We start from the raw sequence: 20,949 nt of genomic DNA, 5'->3' as shown, positions 1-20,949 counted from the left end.
TCTTCATGCTATAGAGTATTATTAGTGCAAAATAATGTTTTTATTTCTCACCTTTGAGAACCTGTTTGCTGTTCTTATATTTCTGGTTTTAATATGATATTCATTTGCATGTTCAACCAACCTCAGACTCAGAAGATAATTTCCACACTCAGGTATCCATCAAAATGTTTTTCAAAAAATGCCTACCAACACGCTATAAAGATCTCTTAAGAACTTCAACTTCCTTAAGCAATATTGTAGAAAAGAAATAACAGAAAATATGACTGCGGGGAAACTTCAGCTTCATCTACATGTGGGGTTTTTTCTAATGCTGAACTGTGTAGTGTTGCATGTCCTCCAACAATTCCCACAGGCCATGATTAATTGCAAATGTTGATAAGAACGAATATTCTAGTGTGAGAATTGTTACATGACTGTATCAAACAGTCAATTGCCTTTTCTGACAATTGTCTCAACCGTGAGACCAACGAGAAAAACAAAACAACAGAATTACTGATAAGAGCAGAGGCTTAGTATAGCAATTTTTCTGGAAAGATCTACCAAACCATATCCGTTCTAGTGACTCTTCTGTCCTGCCTATCAAGTCACTTGTGATAAGGCAAAGTCCGCTGCAACTTTTCGTTTACAGAGGAATCCTGTGCTGTTGTATTTTATAACTTGGAGTACAGTCTCTTTTGCTCCCTCTATGTTTATTTCATTTTGTTTTCCACTTTGTACGTATTCCACTTGGTATAAATACTTCTTCAGTAGAGCAAGTAAGTTAACCAGAGCAACCGAGAGAGAGGTCTCAAGCATCTCGAATCACTTGGATACAGTCACTTAGTCACTTACTCTGGCAAAATCTACCCAAGCCTAGATTCAAGGTCCAAATAATGCCAGGTAGGTGTCTGAACCTGAGCCTGCTAACCTTATAGGGAAATGGCCTATCACTCAATTACTAATTGCTTTTAGCAAGTGAATTTCTCTAATTCAACAAAAAATATTGATCCTTTCAAAACTAGCATGTGAATTTCCATGCAGCACCCATAGGTTTGACTTAAACTATCATTTTACAGAAAAGTTTATGAATGCTAAAGTGGTCACTGCAATGGAGTGCTTATCTAAGATGTATTTATGGATGAGTGTAGATCTTAGACCCAGTTTACACACCAGAGAAATTTTTCTCTTTTCTTTTTCTTTACAACGCAGTTATGAGTCCAGCCCACGAGGGTCCAGAATTTAGGATTGTTCTTGGGTAGATCGTGCTGCCTGAGGAAAACATTTTGCCGAACACGCTGATGAAATACATTTTAAGAAATATAAGTAAAATACTGCTGTTATTGGAGTCATGTTGGGGTTTATATTCAGAAGTGCCAGGCACTCACTGTTTCCCATGCTTTAATATTTGTTCACAATTAAATGCCTGAGTTACCAAATTATAAGTACATATAGATTAGGAACTTTTGTAATCATGAAAAACATTTTATTCACATCAATTTAGTTCAAAAATGTTAGTAAGAAGACAGCATATGTATGAAAGATTCCAATCTGCCCGAGTTTGGATTTTTTCTCAGTAGCATGCCATAACTGTGGAATGTATCCAATTAATGTTTAATTGGGAGAAATCTCAAAACTGCTGCAGGATGACTTTTATGGGGCAGTTAATCAAAGTATCTTTGTTTGCTTCACAATGTTTGTTAATGTATATTTTAATAGAGTGTTAATCTTTTCCAAAGAGTACTACATACAAAATAGAATATAAAACTCTTGTTTGATGTACTGTGCACAGATTAATTCATTAACATACTCCATTTTGACACAGAATTATAGGAATACAGGAAAGCAGAATAATGAAAATGGCACTATTATTCTCCAAGTACCTGTAGTTGTGAAATTTAATTACAGGAGAAAACAGTCTATTCTCTCCATCCACCATGCTGGTTACAATGGAGATGTAAGATTTTAATGTGGCTGCAAGCATGCTTAAAGCTAGATCAGGAGACACCTGCGCAGGGGTTTGTGCAGCGCATGCAGTTACCCGCCCGTTACCGAATGCCGATTCCCCTTCCCAGCCGCTACGGCCTGTTTACACAACACAACTTGCAGTTTCCAATGGGGTTTACCTGAAACAAAAACACGTGCCCTCACAGGGGGTAGTTTTGAAGGAATTCTTGATCTTGAACCTTCAATTTCAAAGGAAGTCTTAGGCACCCTAAGCCCTGTGGATAGCAAAAACAGGCTAGGGCTAATGAAAAGAAAGTTGACAGTATCAGATTGGTTTTGTTTGTGCTTGTTACGGTTTGAACCGCACTGGGAGTTACGGCCATGATCATGCAAATACTTGGTCACCTGTCTCATTTTAAACGCTGGAGTTTATCCAGTAAATCCAGTGATCTGGACAGTCGAGGGTTATAAAACGAGGCCGGGGCACACGGGCAGGCAGGGCGGAGGTTTAAGCTGGCCCGAGGTGCCCCTCACAGGAGGAAACCGTTCGCCGGCGGGAGCAGCTCTCCGGCCATACCGCCTGTCAGCACCTCGGGCGCCAGGCAACGCCGCCGCCCCGGCCTCTCGCCCGCCACTGGCTCTCCCTCCCGCCGCCCCCGTTCGCCCGGAGAGCGCAGCCGAGCCGGGGACGGGCCCCGGCACCCGCGGGGCCCCGGCGGCCGCAGCTGGCACTGCGGCGGACGCGCCCCTCAGGGCCCACCGCCCGCCACTGCCTTCTTGCCGGGAGTTCACCGTGAGCGGGGAGGAGGGGGCGCGGGGACACGCCGGGATTCGCGACCGGCCCCCGGTGACTCTCGGGGACGCCCCGGGCCGCGGCGGGGCGTGGGCGAGGCGGGCGGCGGGGGCGGGCGCCGCCGCAGGAGGGCGGGCGCCGCCGCAGTGAGGCCGCGCTGCGCGGGCGAGGCGGCGGCGGGCCGCGTTGCTATGGCAGCATTGCCCCAGCCGAGGGCTTAAGCGGGCGGCGGCGGGCCGGCGGGGGACGCCCCGCGGCCGGGGCCGCCGGGAGGAGAAGGGGTTAAAGCGGGGCGGGCGCGCGGGCCTGGCGCCGTGGGGGTCGCCGCCGGGGGCAGCCCGCAGGCGGGTGTGGGGATGAGTCGCGGCGGGGGCCGAGGGCCGTGCTGCGGGCGCGTAGGGAGGCTGCGGAGGTGAAGCCTCTGCTCCCTCGCCGGGCAGAATGGAGGCTGTTGGCGCCGCCGAGGACGTGTTTTATGAGGAGGAGGAGGTGAACTGCTACGACTTCGAGCCTCTGCCGACGCTGCTGGAGGATGAGGTGAGTGAGGCAGGTGCGGGGACGGAGCCGCCGCTGCCCTTGCGCTCACCTGTGGTGAGGCGGCCTCAGGGGCGGCCCGCGGGCTCCCCCTCCCCGGCGCCTCTTTTTGCCCGCCCTGTGAGGGCATCCCGCTGGCTGCGCCGGGCCCCGGAGACAGCCGGAGCCCGGGGGCTCACCCGCCCCGCCGGGAGCGGCCAGGCCGTGTCGACATAACCGTTCGCTTTCCGTGTGTTCACTGCTTTCTCCTGCCCGGTGATCCCAGCTGCCAAGTTGGGCTTAGTCCATCCCGGTCCACCTTCTCCACACAACAGCAAAGTCATGGCCGTCGAGTGTGGGGTGTCTCGTAACTCCTGTCGTAGCCCTGGGTTAATGCTGCCGTCAGGAAGTACGTGTCCTTGTTGCACCTGATAAAGGGAAATTTCTTACATGGGCAAAAGTGTTTCCAGTAGCCACCAACCAGATTTTTGTACAGCCATTTCTTTCTGCCCTGTGTAAAAAGGCCTTGTCACTGTGAAATAAAAAAAAACACCAAAACAAACTGTTAAATCTGTTTGTTCAGTTGTTATGCCAAATAACCTGTAGCTAAACCCAGTTCTGTCGTCATGTTTGTCTGGATTTGTACTTGGTTTTGCACTTGCTTTTTATTGCTCTTGCTCATCTTTCTTTGTATCTTTCCACGTGAAGTGTGTGCCTTACCCCCTAGTGAATGTTTGGGCAAAATGTTTTAGGTTTTTTTCTTTTTTAAGTAAAAGTTTAGTGAACCATATGTGAACCACTTGTTCCCCAAACCAGATATTGCAAGCTTTCTCATTTGCTATGTCAAGAACCCAACCTGAATCAGGATTTAAAAGTGTCTTTGAAAATGAAAAGTCCCTTCCAGCTTTCACAAGCCATCTAATGGCTCAGCAGTTTGGCTCTTCCTCCCATTATCTGTAGTGTTCAGTGTAGTAGGCCCATGCAAAATATAGAAGGAAGGAGGCAGTGGCCTCCTTTTTACACATTAGCTTAAATATTTAGAGTATTTCTTCAGGATGGGAGAAGGCTGAGGGTCAAGTCTTCTGTGTGAGGAGGACCCAAGCCCATTTTTCTCACCTGCTCAATATATACTTTAATTGTGAATTCCTACCAGTCCTTTCTATTTAGTTATTCCAAGTACATGAATGTTTTTAATATTCTTGTTGAGAGAATGAGCATGACCTATCACCTGGTGATTAGAGAAGTTAATAAAAAAGGGCTGCTTTGAAGAGTACTCAGTGAGCTTATCCGGGCAACCCAGTGTTTTTCTTCAAATGCGATGAATGTAATGAATGGTGTTTGCCACATTTTCCATGATTCTGGAATAGATTGTTTTGAAGTTTGTGTGAATTATCTTGCAAAAAGACTTAGGTGCCAGAAAGCTGTGAATGCTGATGTACCTAACTCTCAGCTGCTTAGTCATTTAGTGGAGCCTGTGCTTCTCATCACTGTACATAGTATAAGGAATGAGGCTAGTGTCTGATATATGTGGTTTACAAAAGTCGATATGGGAAGCAAGAAGCTGCCTGAGCTGAACAGTAGGAATTATTGAGGGTAGGGTGTATTTCAAATGCCTTTCTTTACTAGGACTTTCTTTGTCTCACACTCCATAATATTTAATTTCAAATTTTTTAAGAAGTTGTGTGTGGCAAATTAATTTGTTTTCTCTTCCTGCTCTGCTTAATAACATATGCTACTGAACTGTTTTATACTTTCTGAAGAAAATATAAGGGAAAATTAAGACCTAAAGTGAATAATTGAAGCATGGTTGACTGACCAGTTCACTTTTTGTAGTTATTAAACAGTAATTGCTTTTACAAGTGTCTTTTACTGACAATGAGACAAGGGGGAAAAGGCATCAGCATCTCTGTTATGAAACAGACTTGAGTTTTCCTGTAATTTGAGTGAACCAACTTTCAGTGGTCCAAAGTACTGAAGTCATGGCTCACCAGAAGCTTCAGCTTGCCAGAAACTCCTGTGTTACAGTCTTAAAAGAATGTGGGATTTTTTTCCACAGTGAAAACTTTGTTTCCGTATTGCTTTGGGATGCAAACTAATCAAATGCATGTCTTGGTGTTTTCAGTGTTTCGTTCTCTACAAAGGCCTTGCTTTGCCGCAATAGCAGCTTTCATAACTAAGGTCTAGATAGTGTGGTCATTTGAGAAATACATGGTTTCTGTGAAGTAAATCACGCCCTGGAGCATTGGAAAGAGGAAGGCTTGCTGTATGGTTGTAGTGGTGGTGGTTTGCTTTGTTTTTTCTCTTCATCTATCCATCCATTGCTGATGGAAGCCACTGAACATTCATAGGCCTTTTTTCCTTTTTTTCCTTTTTCCTTTGTCTTTTTTTCTGTATTACCTAACTTTCACTTCCCCTGGAAGGAAAATAAGTTTGTCTGACATAAGATCATCATCATTTTTCGTTTACTCCCCAAATAACTCCAAGACAAAGATGGTTTTGTAGATTTAAACTGTAGATATCACTACTCACAATTAATATCCGCTGTAGAGCTCAACCTCAAAGCTTGGCTCAAAAGAAATTCTATCAAGTCCTGATTGTAACTAGAATTTGATATTGAGGCTATCTTACAGGTTGCAGTTTTTATTTATTTCACATAATCTCTAAATTGAGCCTTTCTTGTCCATATGCACAGATGAAACTCAAAATTTTGCATCTTGATTAGTGAAACATTCTATTGTTGCAGTTTTGGCAAATGCCATCATGTCACCTAGCTGGATGATCCTAGGAGAGTTAAAAATAAAAATAATTACTGGTTCATTGCTTTGGTCATAAAGCTTCCTTTTCTTCCTTTTTCTTTTTACTTTTTCTTTTTTAAACTTGTTTTGGTTGGCCATAGAATAAGCAGTTAGTCTTTCCTTTCCATGCCTATCCTCATCCTACCTATCAGTTTGGTCAGCTTCGAAGCCTAATAGTTTGTGGTCTAGCTCCTTGTCATATGTTTATGTTTTCAGATACGGGAACCTCTGTGCTGCCCTTCAGGCTTGGAAGATGTGCAAAACTTCCTCATCCACCCTCAAAATCTGATGGCAGCATTACGCATATAGCACTGAGCACAGCATAGAAAAAATGAGATCTTTTGTCTCAAGTACCTGGACTGTAAGGGCTTTTGCTGTTCATTATTATGTAGGACTGAACTCAGTGAGACCAGGGTCCATGATTAGTGCTAGAAGGCACTGTAGTAATGCTGCCATTAGTAAATCAATCCATCTCTAGGCTGATGAAAACTAGAATATTAAAAATAGAAGTTAAGTTTCCCAAATAATAGTGAGTGCACTTTATTTCCTACCTGTTTTTTCTCATATTTATTAAGTATTATACTTCAAACCAAAAAGCAAAATAAATTTTTAAACTAAAGGTTGGTCCTTTTTTGAAGGATGTTATGAGTGCAATACTTATTTCTCCAAAAAACATGTTAACAAACTGTTAACTCCTCTGTAAATGGTAATCCAAATATCACTGATGTTCTCCAGTACTGAGGTATGTAAAGAAAGTTATAACTGTATTTTCCAACGGATTAAAAATTCAAACCACTACAATTTTCTGAGCTTTAAGATAGCTCACATTCTGCTTTGCTGACAATGAGATGCTTTCTTTTTTCTATATTCTAAGTAATATGCAGCTACATCTTCAATTCAAGGTGTATTTAATATCATTCAGAAGTATAGTCTTTAGTCTTAATTGCTACATATAAATGAGAAAATATTATGTGTAATTAATAGTGGTATAGCTTTGATGCAAAGTAACTTCTGTAGATACTTCTGTTTTTCTGTTGGCTTATTTTTCCTTACAGATGGAATCGATGTTTTGTTTGTATGTTTTTTTGTCATGCCTTTAAGTTCATGAAAACTTTTTACTTCTGTAGCTATGGGAAATGTATTAGTTTTGTATTCTAAAAAATGTACATAAAAAAGCTAGCTGCTTTGAACAAAGCACTGTTTCTGCACATATTGACCAGGAAAGCCACATTTTTTTGGAACTGGACTCTTTATAGCCTTACTGTGATGATGGGGTCAAAGAAAGTTGACTTATGGTTTAGGACAGTAACTTAGAAACGAAGTCCATAAACTATTTTGATCGCTAAGAGCTCTGGGTGTAATGGGGAGGCCTAGGACAACCAAAGTGTTTGGTTTTAAGTCGAAGTATAAGAACATTTTTCCTATGGCTTGTTTGGCTTTTTAGTGTTTATTAAATGGTGTACACCACTAAACTTCACAACAGCATCATTCTTAAGACAGGCTAATTTAGAGGGTACTTTTTCCCAGATCACAGATGGTAGGGAAAACTGCTGTGAAGAGAATTTTTATGTAGTTTATCCAAAGGCACCAGGGAGAGCCTAGGGGAGACATGGGTTAAACAAAATGTTTTAACTTAGTCTCTCTGCTTTTACCTCCAAATACTCTGTTTCCTTAACTTTGATGCAGTGTTTATGTAACTTACATAGCTCCCATAGTAAGTCTTTTTTTGATGTTAACATACTGTGATACCTTTGTTCAGGTTAACTGTTCTTTTTAAGAAACTCTCTGTGTTAAGAGCGAAGTCATGCATCTGGTGTTTCTTCGGGTGTTAATCGTGTGCTAGAAAGTCTGAGAACTTGCTGGAAACATTACTCGCAGCCAATTGTGTCAAATGTAATCTATGATACACAAAGTAGTGTCATGAAATCCAGGGTAATTTATTAATTCATATCTTGGCAGGAGAATGTGTCCCTTGCTGATATTTTGTCACTGCGGGATAGCTGTCTTACTGAGCAAGATATTTGGGCCATTTGCCTGGAGTGTTGCCATTCTCTGAAGAGCATTGCCCATTCTGCAATCTTCCAGACACTCTGCATCACTCCTGACACTTTGGCTTTTAACACCAATGGCAATGTATGCTTCATGGAACAGCTCAGTGGTAAGTATTTGCGTTTCCAGGCCATTTGGTTTAGAACTATGGAAACTCATAGTGAGAGACTGTAGTAAAGCGTTATATTCTATTCTTACGACTTGTAATTAAAATAAAGAGAAAACAAAAACTTGTTTAGGAAAGGATGAGTATAGGTCCGTATCAAACTACATGCTCAGTTTTGTGGTTGATGAACAAAGGCTTTTATGAGTTTACTTAGAAGATTCTCCTAGTTATTTTAAGATTTATCCAGGGGAATGTAATCCAGGGGAATGTAATTTATCTCCATTTTAAACACTGTAGGTTATGTATTTGTGTAGCTGTGTGCACAAGTCTCCACCTATGTAAAGCACATTCTTGGTCCCTTCCAGTTCTTCTCGTTTCATGGATATGTTCTATTTCTAGAGAAATCTGACATTCAATGTATCTTGATGATTGTGGCCATAGAGAATGGGGCAATTCTAGTGCATATTCACTGTTAGAAAGGAAAGCGCTCTCTCTTGAATAAAGTATTATTATTTTTTTTAAAGTCATGATTTTTAGACTCAGCAAGTGTGGTGACTCACTGAAGTGAGTTTTAATATGCTAAAAAACAGTATGTAGTAGCATGTAAGATCTTCAGGTATCGTAGCAGACGAATGGGGGGATGCTTAACTTAAAAAATTACTTCCGATTTCAGCACAGACAAAAAAGCATGTTATTGTTGCTGCTCCCTTTTCACGTGGCCCATCTCAAGAGTCTTTGTCTTGAACCTGTTAGGGATATTACAAAACAAAACAAAAAAAAAACCCAGCTCTTATTCTGTAGACCTTTTAAAATTATGTCAGCTTGTAACTAGAACAGTTCTAGTCCATATACATACTATTCAGGTTTTTGTTATGTTTTCTTTAAACTAATTTATTTTTAAATCTATGTCAGAATAAGTGTTTATTCTTTTAGTCAAAATCTAAATCACAGTATTTAGAAAAAATGGGGTAAGGTAACTTTGCAGCAAATGAATATTTAGAATTAAAGACAGTATTTCAAATAAGCGTGTAACATCATAAAATGTAATTAATAAGGATGAAAATATATTTTAATAATTGTTGTGGTATTTGTTTTGTGTTTAAATTCCTCAAACATACGTGAGTCAACTTTAGTTCCATGTTAATAGGGTAAAGTGGAATCAATTTCCTTTATTTTAAGGAGCTTGTCATAACTTGAAATTAAAAAAAAGAAAAAAGCTGGCTTTGTATTCGTAAGGGTATATGAAAGACTTGTTGAAAAGAATAAACCTAGTGGATGAAAAATGCCCCTCAACTAAGATCTTTGCTTGCAGCTGGGAAATAAAAAAAAAATCGATCTCTTCTTAAATGTTTTAGTCTAATTGAATAGCTGGCAAACGATTGATCCAGGAATTTGCTGTATTCAAGTGCTTAAAATGTGGGATAACAAATTCCCGTGCAAAGCAAATGCACAAAGATTTTGTTCCCTGAACTCATGTTAATCTCTGAGGAAGAGACTTTCTATTAGTTCTCTCTAAAGAAAGTTGCGTTTTTCCTAGGAATGTGTATATTCTATTTCCCACACACACCCACCACTGTGTCTTTGACTTTTTCTCTTTCCCTTTCCCTCAGATCTTGATTCTATTCGGTTAAAATATAGTTTATTATATACGCACTTGGGGAGGTTGTCCTTTTTGCTTTCCTATAGTTGTTGCCTATGGATTTATTCTTCCAGAAGAAAATTATAACCTCTGGATTTGCTTGCCAGTGAGAGAAAATGAACAGCCTGTCGAATCTGCTTTAGCAGTGAGTTCTGCTTCCTGCAGGTTCTGTGGTGCTAAAGTGACAAATATTCAATAGGATATTCTGCCAAGGGCTCTGATATCTTCTTGCCTCTTCAAATCAGACAAATTTCCATTGTAAACATTATATTAAAAGAATACAGTGAGCTTTACCAGTGATAAAAATTACATGCTTGTACAGCCTTTGAAGTGTTGTATCGAAAGAAAGGGAAAAGGTAGTGCGGAGATGAAAAGAAGAGCAGTAGTCTGGGGGTGGGGGAGAGGGGTGGGGGACAAAACATCTTCTGTCCATTAGTTCCCTTCCCCTTCTGCCCCTCCAAATATCAGGAAAAAATGTGATGTGGGGGGAATGCAGACTTAGTTGTGTACCCCTCTTTTTTTCAGTGGGAAAGTAAAATCGGGAACATCGTAACGAACTGTAAATCAGTGAGTGGCATCTGGATAGTCAGCCATGCCAGGTAGCTGAAATACATGAATACATAAAAAAAGTCTTCTCTAGTCCTCTCTACCACATAACTGAGTTTAGTATCTTCACAATAAAAGAGCTTTGCATTTCACTTCTAAAGGACAGGCACAAAAGTTCTATTAGAGCTAAAGCTAAGTTCAGTATGCTATGCCTGTGAGCATACTTTTTTTTCTCCCTGTTCAGAAGGGAAACTCACAGTCTTCGCTCCTAAATGATCTCGGTCATCCATTGGCTTCACAGAAGGATAGACTAGGTGAATTGAGTATGTACGTGAAGAGTAGGTTTTTAGTTGGGCACTTTTTTTAATCCCGTGGTGTTCTTTACTGGGTTCATATGACATAAATACAGTATGATACTACACGCATGCTTGGATGCAGCAGCAACATCGGTCTCTTAAGATGTTCCTTTCTTCCTTCCACCTCTTCACTCAGAAGTGGCTGCTGCAGTAGCTCAGTTCTTTGCTAAGCAGCACACGGATGGAGAATGTGCTTCCTCGACTCTTTTATCATAATTAAAACAAACTAAGCAGAAAGGTCAAGGTTCTAAGCTGGCCTATAAAGGAAGAGGCAATTCGCTGTTCAGGTTGGTTTTGCTGCTTGAACTCTTATCCCCCAGGTCTGCAGTAGAAAATAGTGAATGGAAATGTCCCATTAATCAAATCAAACCTGCAAGCCACAGCTGAGCCGTACCAGCTTACGTGGTAACTTGCTCCAAACATAAATGTCTGAAGGCAAGAAGTGGTTAGGCATGGTAAATGTTTTTCTTTGGGGTGTTCTGTCTGTTTTGTTTCTTAGTAGGAAAAGTATCTTGCAGAAAGTTTGAAAATAGCATTTTATTTTACTTACAGTACTAGAAACATGGATAACAAGTTCTTTGTACATCAGATATAGGTGAACCAAAATACTGCTATATACATAGTTTCTTTCCTATCAGATATGAGTGTATCATTAAATTTGTGTCATCACATTGGTTTGTTTTTTAAACAAGCAAGACTACTAATTTCTAATCTTTTGCTTTCAAAGATGATCCAGAGGGTGCCTTTGTTCCACCAGAATTTGATATCACCGGTAACACTTTTGAGGCAAGTTTATAAATTTATCTGTAAAATAGAGGGGGGGTTTAATCATTTTAGTACTTCTGGCAGTACCAAATGCTCAGCATTCTCGATGTATAATTTTAACACATTTACAGATTGTGAATAGTGAATTGTGCTGTTTAGGTATGTTTTGTGGAAATAAAAAGTAAACTTAAAATGCTACGTTAATTTTCTGTATAAGCATTTGTTCACTAACTATTAAAATGTGAGAATTTGGCTGAATAATGTGTTGCCCTAAACCACAGCTTGTCTATATTACATTCACTGGTATCCTTTACTGGTTACATTTGCTTGTTTGGGGACTAGCCATGAACTTTTATGACTAAATATAAATTTGTTTGCCATCCTCTTCAATAAAATAATTCATGGAAGGGTAATCAGCAGTTTTATCTTTGATTTAATGAAGAAACAAATGACTATCTGTTGCTTTGCAATGCACAAATGCTCTACATTGTTAAATTAAATTAGATTTAAATTGTTTATACTAATTCATTAGCCTCCCAAGTCAACCATCTCATTGCATGCTGCAGGAGTGCTTGCTTGCTTAATATCTTTTTTTTTTAAATACAGGATTTTTTCTGGCATGTATTCTTAGATAATTCAAGTGCTTTAATTAGCAACATGTTCTATTCAAGGTATAATAAAAATTATTCTGTTTCTTTATAGTTCAATACAAATACCTTTTTGTAGTTATAGCCTTCATAGTCATGTTTATAGTTTTCTATATTTCCTCAGGGAAGGGGAGGGGAAAAGATAAGTGAGCCTTGGAAGTTTGTAGTGCTACAAGTAAGATGAGAATGATAAGGTCAGCAAGGGTAATATTATAGAATATGAAGTAGTACAGTCTTTGAAGGTTAGAGATGCAACATTTCTCCCTGTTGCTATGCTTTGTTAATGTAGTTATATAGGCCAGCAAAGCTCTAATGATTTTGTGCTTGCTTTCTGCCCCCCCCAGGCTGTTTTTTTGGGAGTCTTTGTTTGGGGACAGGGGGCCGATGTGGGTGGGGGTGATTAGGAGGTGACCAGTATTGCATGTAAACTTGGCAACTGTAGTAGTCTTTATATTCAGATGTGGTTGAGGAAAGAAAGTCCCAGTGTCACCCAAAGGTGACTATTTTTTGTTTCTTTCTTTTTGTTGTGCTTCTGAAGCTGGACTTAAGATTTTACATAAATGTTCTCCATCCCTTGCCCCTTAAGGGCAAGACTTGACACAAGCCTCCAAGACTTGACACAGAAACACTGAAAAGGTTTGTGGAATTATTTCCTCCTCTGGCAAACTTGAATTTCGCCCCAACCCTTTCTCCTCCTCTAGGCATTGCTGAACACTTATGCATATAGCAAATAGATACATTGAAGGAGGTTCAAAGACTAAGGGGATGGGACAAGGTGAAATGGGGATTTGGGATGACTGTGGGTATACTAAGTGACCTGAAATTTTAGTTCTGTCTGATATACAAGGCCATTGTATCCCTCTTGGGTAAAGCTCATCTGTGTACAAGTTTATTAATTAACTCTTCTCTTCTGGCAGCATTTACAAGCCTGTTAAGCCCTAGTGAATCCCAATACCAAGCACAGCACAAACAATAATTATACAGTCAGTGAAAGCTATTTGAGTCAGGAGTGGCTCTGAACATTGACCCTTTGACTTTTTTTGCAAAGGCTGATGAAGATACATGAAGTCACACATCTGTGTGGAAGGAAGTCAACATGCTCTGCCTTGCCTATTGTGAACTGGGATAAGGCTGGGGTGCACTGATTTCTGTCCATTGCTCCTATTTCTTTATCTAGCAAGTTGGGGAACCTTGTAAAGCAGGGAGAGCAGTGCTACAACAGTGTCCTATTGCCTCAGCTGTTTCTCATTGACCATCATAGGACAATGCACAAGACTGAAAAGCTAGGGTTTTCCCCTTCGTTGAGGCAGAGGTGTATTGTTTTACTCTGGGATCTGTGTGCATTTTGTCAGACAGCTATGGGATTCTGCGTGTTTGTGGAACTTTCAAAGCTTTACCTCTTACTGCTTGTAGAGTATGGTTGAATTTTAAGTAATTTAGTACCAGATCAAATTCCACCAGGGATTCCACGTTGACCTCTGCTTGCTTTTGCTTTTGCAGTTTCTAAGACCTACAGTGGGTTTTATAATATTGTAATGTTTCCAAGCTAGGTGTTTCCTTCTTGGTGCTAATGCTTCAAGTTCTTCTCTTTTTCAAAGGTATGGATACTTTTGTCTATCCCCTCACCCCTTGCTGCAACCTCCTACTACACAATAGCAGAATAGCACTGGTTTATATACATCTCTCTGAGGAGACCCTGGGCCCTTGTGCTTTCTCAGTGTTACAAGATTCTTTGTACTATACCAATAAGCTGCCGTTTTTACAGGGGCATCAAATCTTTTGTTACTGCTTGCTCTTTCCTTGGTAATAACCTTACTCAGTTGTTCTTTGTTGAAGGAGCGTTTTTGCAGCTGCTTAGTATGCTTTGTTGAGAACAATAGAAAGTAGTGTTTGTATTGAAACTGTCCAATTTCAACATAAAGGAAAAAAATTAGTATTGGAACTAGTAATTATGATCAGGATGATCTTTGATAGCTGTTACTCCAGTGTCAAAGCTCAGCTGATTTAAAATACTAATGTCAGCCAGAAGTTTTGCTTGATTTAAGCGTGACCTATTTTGTGGCTTCTAAAATGGAAGCACACAATGAGGTTTGTATAGCTACTGGATGACTTCTTCCTCTTTAAACTCTTTTTTTTAAAAAATCCCTCAAATAAAGCTACAGTTATTTCAACAAGAGATGTTTTGTTTCCTGCTTGGTGAATTACTGATCCAGACCTCTAATGGAATTGTGACTCCAGTCTAATTAGTTACTAAACTTAGCTGGCACTCACAAGCACACAAGGGTAATAGACACAGGAAACAAACTGAAATGCATTACTGTCTTGGTGTCTGAAACAACACTATTAAAAACTTCAGTTTCTAGTTGGAATTTCAAATAGCAAGAGATCTAAAGCTTTGTCCAAATGACAATGCACAGGACTGAAAAGTAATTGATTTCATGTGGTTTGTTTTAGACTTATGCCTTGTTTCCTGACCTCCTCTTCATTTGTAAAGTGGAAATAATAACACCAACTTCAGTTACTGTTGAGAGTAGAAAGGTAAAAACTAGCCTTTCAGGGAGTTGTCAGCTTCAGTGTCAGGTGTAGAACAGGCTTTTTAGAAAGATGTTAAGAAGGAAGTAGCTGTGAAAGGGGCTTTTGGTGCCAACAGTGAAGTGTGGCTGGGCTGTCCAACTGGTGACTTATTCAGTGCTGCCACAGTTCCAACCTGTGGGGCTGGAGGAAGGATTGCAGTTTCTGAGGGTCTCAAGAGACCTTGAAATGACTGTGTTGCTAAGCGGTTGGAGCAGCATTTAATAGCGTAGTTCTGTTATGTCCTCCTCTTCCTGGTGTAAGCATTGTCACAGTGCAAGGTCAAAAAAGGCAGCCAAGCAGGTACTGTTGGTCTCTAGAACAGCACTGGACTAAGACAGAGAATCTCCTGGGTATCTGTTCATGTTAATTTCTTTCCTCTAACTTTGCTATCTGCTTACAGACTTCTATTACCATTGTGCCCTAGTAACTCCGCTGTTAAGGATTGGTGCTGAGAGGGAAACAGGAGAGAAACTTTAGAATTATGATCCGTACTGTAAATCCAAAGAAAAAGTTAATTTCTATATAGTACACTTCTTATCATTTTCACTTTTATTCTTAATGCATATGCAGGTATGTGATGTGGCTGTGCTCAGTAAAAGCTTTCTGATGACTGAAGCTGTTACTTGCCTGCATTGATGGAAAGATCTCACTTTCTGCTTCTCCTCTAAGCTGGAAAGTGTGTCTGTATTTGCTATAGCAAGTACTGACCACTTTTTTGTTCTCATTGAATCTTGAGCTAGAAGTCAGTTAGAAACGTCTTGAGTGTAAAGACTAACCTCTAATTTTGTAACGTTTTACTAGTGTGCTACTGTAGAGAGCAGTATAGAATGTGAATTTTTCTGTTCTAGAAAAACATTAAGAGACTGAGGTGCAAAAATAGAGATTTGAGGCTTCTTTTAAAATTTGCCTACTTGACTATATACTGGGCTTATCAAACAATCTTCAGTATAAACTAATACTGAGTCCTGATTCCCTCCTCTAAATAGGAAGAGCTTTAACCTTTTCGTAATGAAAATTATTCCATTTCATTTTCTTGCTGTGGGTAGTACAGCGCTAAACTTGTGAAATTTGACCAATGGGAGGCCCAACAGGAATAGTTAAATATTGGTGAGTTCATTAATAGCCTTATTTCTATCACTACAATACAAGTTTGCCTCAGGTTAAAAACATTGGCTGTCTCAAACCAGTTTCAAATAGCTATTTGTCTGCATCACAAAACTGCCATTGAGTCTGACACAGAGGTTCATTGATGTATAACCCCACATTTCTAAGATATGAGCTTTCAGTGAGATGAAGGACTGATGTCTGCCGTATGTGAACTTGCATTTATAATCTTTTAATAATGTCACTATTCAATTTTGCTTGTTCTAGTGAACCTCTGTAACAGAAATCAGTGAATTTTCAGTCTTGTCTGCCTATTTTTTTATATCTAAAGCAGACTGGGTAACACTTCTGTTTAATGACTTCTTCCATTATTTAGAGGTGATAAAATGCAGTAGTTCAGAAACCTCAGTATGCAGCAGGATTAAAACCTTTCAGAAATAAAGGAACTGAAAAAGTGATACAGAGTTGAATACTACCATGAAGAGAAGGAGGAAATATGGGATAGAGAATGGGAAGAAAGTGAAGTTCACACTTCTCTCTGTTTTCTCATCTAGAACTTGTTCTTGCTTTTTGCTATCACGGCAGGAGTCAGGGGTATGCTAATCTCTTACCTGGGAGAGAATTGGAACCAGAAAAGGCTGAACACTGCCTGTCTCTTTGCTAGAATGTGACAGCTGTCAACTTGCAGTTCTCAGTGGGTTATAGTTGATTTATATTATAAAAAAAAAAGTCCAAATGTTTCAAGAACCTTAAAAATAAACAATTCTACACAAAGTGGTATAACTAATAGAAAAGACAAGCTAAAATTTATTACATTTTTTTGGAAAACGCAATAGTTAAGATTCATATGGCTTATTCCTATGAAATGTGACAAGGCGGTTGGATTTATATATACCATATACATACAAATATTTTATATGCATATAAATGCCTGGGTTGAAATGCCAAATGAAACCTACTGTTCTAGGGAACAGATAAAGAAAGGTTCAGGGGATATATATGTTGGTCCTACTGAAGAAAACTGAGCTGACAGTTTGGTGCTGCAGTATTTCTCAATAGCTGATCATTACTGAGCTAGTGCTCAGGTCTCAGCTGTTGGTCCTTCTCTAAATATGAAAGCTTTCATCTTTCTCCCAAATCAAAACAGTGGAAGTATAAAGGAAGTCTTGCCTTTGCCACTTTCCAGGTCTTTTAAAGCAGTAGCTTTTGAATGCTGAGAGACTATCTCTACTGTTCTATTCTTTCTTTAGCTCTAGGTGCAGGAGGAAAAAAGAAACTTTTTACATGTTCTCCTAGAGGGGTTTTTGGTTTTGTTTTTATCTGATGGGGGAAATAAGTCTTTTGAAACACCTAGTGCCTTTTTTCTTGAGTTCTGTTTCCCTTAATTTCATGTAGCCTCCTCTTGAGACTAATTTCAAACAGCAGCAAGGCTTGTCATCAGCAAATGGTAACTTACCTTCTCCTGTAGTCTGAACCGTTCTGTCTTCTGAGTGTTATTTAACGCTGTCTTTTCCTTTAGTGACAAAAATAAATTACTTTTATTTGGTTACCTATGCCTCTACTGTGCTATAGAAGAGGAAATGGAATCCTCCTGCTCTTGCTTTTACATCATCAGCCCAATTGAGGTTCCATTCAGGAACTTAGTACTGAGCAAGTATCACCCTTTAGTTGCTTTACACAAAGAGCTAAATGAAAGAAGAATATGAGGGCAACGGGATTTTTTTTTTACAGCACTCTTTTTTTTCTTTTTTTTAATGTATAGACTATCTTAAAGTTTATAATTTGGTTACCTCAAAAAAAACTACAGCTTGATGCTTAGTTCTGAAATTGGGCTTGCAAAGTTGTCATATTGGTCTTTTCTAGCTGGCTTTTTGAGCATATTGCTGATATTTTTACAGTTTTGCCTCTAAATCTGAAACACAAGTTTTCACAGACTGACTTCTATTTTTATCAGGAATAGTCTGTCTCTTGGGCAGAAAAATGTCCTCAGAAGAGAAATGACTGACTGTACAGGTAACCTGCTCAATGAAAATATGTAGTATTTTAGGTTTCTTCCTTACTCGGCTATTAGGTTCCTATAAGAAGGCATTATTAGAGCTAAGAATCATATTTTCCTTAAGAATGAAGATTATCTTGTGATGTACAAAAGCATTTTTCAAATCAGCTTATTTGAGGATTTTTGGTTTTGTGAGGGAAAGATTGGAAGTGAAAAGAGAACTTGGTGTTCTGTCTTAAAACAGTTGGTTCTTGTGGCAGTTGAAGTTTACTCTTTTAGAATCCTGAGGAACTGTGTTGGATAAATTTGCAGATAGCTCCCATCATGAGCAAAAATCTAGAGAAGATTGTTTTCTCCTGTTATGCTTGTGCAGTGTCATAAAACTCTAGGCTCCTTAATGTTAAAGATGCACAAATGTTTTGGATCACTTATTTGTCTCCAGCCTCTTCCACATAAACTCTTCTGATTAGCACTGATACTACTTCATCTATAGCTGAGAAAGTCTTCCTTAGTCCTAGTAGAATTACCTGTCAGTTTCTCGTGCTACCCAATCAAACTCATTTCCTTGATAGACCCATCATCATACCGGTCTAACTGGCAGAACTTAATTTTCTATTGCACTCTCCACATATTTCCATCATTTACTCTTTAAATGTTTGAAAATGCTTTTGAAATGTAAGCCTGAACTCTTAAAGGCAACATGAAGACCTCTAGCAAAATTATTACTTGTCATTACTTGATATCAAAAGATTTCTCATTCATTAATTTTATGTCTGTTTTAATGGATATTCAGGTCGCTAAAAGATCCATGATCATTGCTAGACTGGATCTGGAAACTTTCTACTCCCTGGAACAATGACAAACAATTCACTTTTACCATTTGCCTGAACTGAAAATAGAGCCATTTCACCAGTGTAGGAGAACGTTCATAAATACCACCACCGTTTTGAAACGTTCAGGAACTGTTTGACTTAGAAGTAGCTAATCTCCAGATAAAATTTTGAGACTAGTCCAGTTTTCACTGTGAATTAGGTGGTTGTAGAGTTATCTTATTAGGTTGCTTGAGATTTAGTCAACAGAGCCTTCAGGATTATGAAAAAATGGTTGTCACTCACACATCATTCTCCTTACTTATTCAGCATTTCAAAAAGCTTCAAAGAACAATTGAGAACATGCTTTTGAAGCTAGGGATCTTGTCTCCTGGGAAATGCATTGCAAGTGACTTAGGCTTTCTTAGATGACCACTGGAGCACATTCTAGAATAGAATAGAATATTTCAGTTGGAACAGTCCTACAATGATCATCTAGTCCAACTGCCTGACCAATTCAGGGCTGACAAAAAGTTAAAGCATGTTGTTAAGGGCATAGTCCAAATGCCTCTTAAACACTGACAGGCTTGGGGCATCGACCACCTCTCTAGGAAGCTTGTTCCAGTGTTTGACCACTCCCTCTGTAAAGAAATGCTTCCTAATGTCCAGTCTAAACCTCCTCTGGTGCAGCTTTGAACCATTCCCACAAGTCCTATCACTGGATACCAGGGAGAAGAGCTCAGCTCTTCCCTCTCCGCTTCCCCTCCTCAGGAAGCTGTAGAGAGCAATGAGGTTGCCCCTCAGCCTCCTTTTCTCCAAACTAGACAAGCCCAGAATCCTTAGCTGCTCCTCATAGGACATTCCTTCCAGCCCTTTCACCAGCTTTGTTGCCCTCCTCTGGATGCGTTCAAGGACCTTCACATCCTTCTTAAATTGTGGGGCCCAGAACTGCACATAGTACTTGAAGTGAGTGCCAATGCTGAATACAGTGGGATAATCACCTCTTGTGACTGGCTGGTTATGCTGTATTTGATGCACCCCAAACAGATATAAACCTGTTAGTATATATGTACTCCAGGATTCTTGGAACTTTTGAGTCTTTTCACCAAGTTTAAAAAAAAAAAAAAAACCAAACAAACAAAAAAAAAACACCACCACCACCACAAAACAACAAACAAAAAAACCAAAACCAATGAAAAAACCAAACCAAAACAAAAAAACCACAACTAGTCCTTTCTCTCAATTGTAATGGCAACAGGTGTTGCCTTTTTACTCAGGGATACTGATCTAATCAGTTTTTGAAGAAGCACGTGAATTAAATACGTATGTTACACTTTCCTTGTAAAAAATCTTTTTGTTTGTTTGTAGGCTATACAGTTCAAGTCCTATCACATTATACATGAGTTCTATGCCTGAATAGAGAAGAATGAGCAAGGTTACTTCTGCAGAAATCATTCCCCTATGAAACAATCAAACAGAAAAAAAAACCCAAACCAAAACCAGCCCTCAACCCTTCCCCCACCTCCCCCCAAAAAACCCAAACCAAAACAACACAATAAAAAACCCAACAAATCCTTCCTGTTTACCCTCCTCTGTTTACATTCCTGATATATACAATGAGAGCTACCTACTCATTTGCTATTTCAGTCACCTACAGCTGTTCTGTGAAAATTGGTGTTTTGAATATGATCTTAACAAGATATTATGTAGTGGGGTAAGTTCAGAAGTGTTTGGCCAGCTTTTCAGATTTGCAGTTCTATATATGTTCCTTGTAGAAAAAATCTACATAGATTATTACTTCAAAGAAGTTATATGGTTACTGTATAGCAACAAATATTTTACATATCAGAGTCCTGATGTCATTGATTCATGGCATGGTAAAGGAACTGGAATGCTATTTGAGTTTATTGGCCCATAGTGTTCTTAACTGGAAGTGTTGCACTTCAGTTCTTTAGCTTCAAAATGTGGAATAAGCATCCCCCAACACAGGATTGTACAAATGCATTACTCAGCTGAAAGAGTGCCAGACTTCACCAGTAGGCACCTTCTCTTAGGTTTAAGATAAAAAGAATATACTTTTTTTTTAAACAAATAACGTCAATAACTAGAAATAACATCACATTTGCCATACAATGAAAAAAATCTTGTATTTATACAGTTGAGAGAAGACAGAGCTAGTCTGCTCACGATGCATGTAACTGTTTCCCAGGTTTCCTTTTTCTATGCCTGCAGGGAATAAATTGTGTTAGTTTAATTAAGTGATAAATGAATTACCTATGGCAGGTAGCTTAAAAATAAGGAGGTTAATGGCTGATAAATCATAAGGAGAGTTGT

General features: G+C 39.5%; 1 protein-coding gene across 1 annotated transcript in view; it reads left to right on the top strand.

The window, feature by feature from the left end:
• The first annotated feature begins 3,024 nt into the window (after positions 1–3,024).
• The window catches only part of KNDC1 (kinase non-catalytic C-lobe domain containing 1), a 67,808-nt gene continuing 49,883 nt past the window's right edge, over positions 3,025–20,949 (top strand). Inside the window, exons 1-3 of the mRNA XM_075154772.1 lie at positions 3,025–3,253; positions 7,984–8,182; positions 11,448–11,506. Of these exons, the coding sequence (XP_075010873.1) occupies positions 3,158–3,253; positions 7,984–8,182; positions 11,448–11,506 (354 nt within the window). The 5' untranslated portion in view covers positions 3,025–3,157. The remainder of the gene's footprint in view (positions 3,254–7,983; positions 8,183–11,447; positions 11,507–20,949) is intronic.

The sequence above is a fragment of the Calonectris borealis genome, chromosome 7, assembly GCF_964195595.1.
Source record: "Calonectris borealis chromosome 7, bCalBor7.hap1.2, whole genome shotgun sequence".
Lineage (NCBI taxonomy): Eukaryota > Metazoa > Chordata > Aves > Procellariiformes > Procellariidae > Calonectris > Calonectris borealis.
Note: the sequence above shows the minus strand (reverse complement) of the source record. Positions and strands in the feature narration are given on the sequence as shown.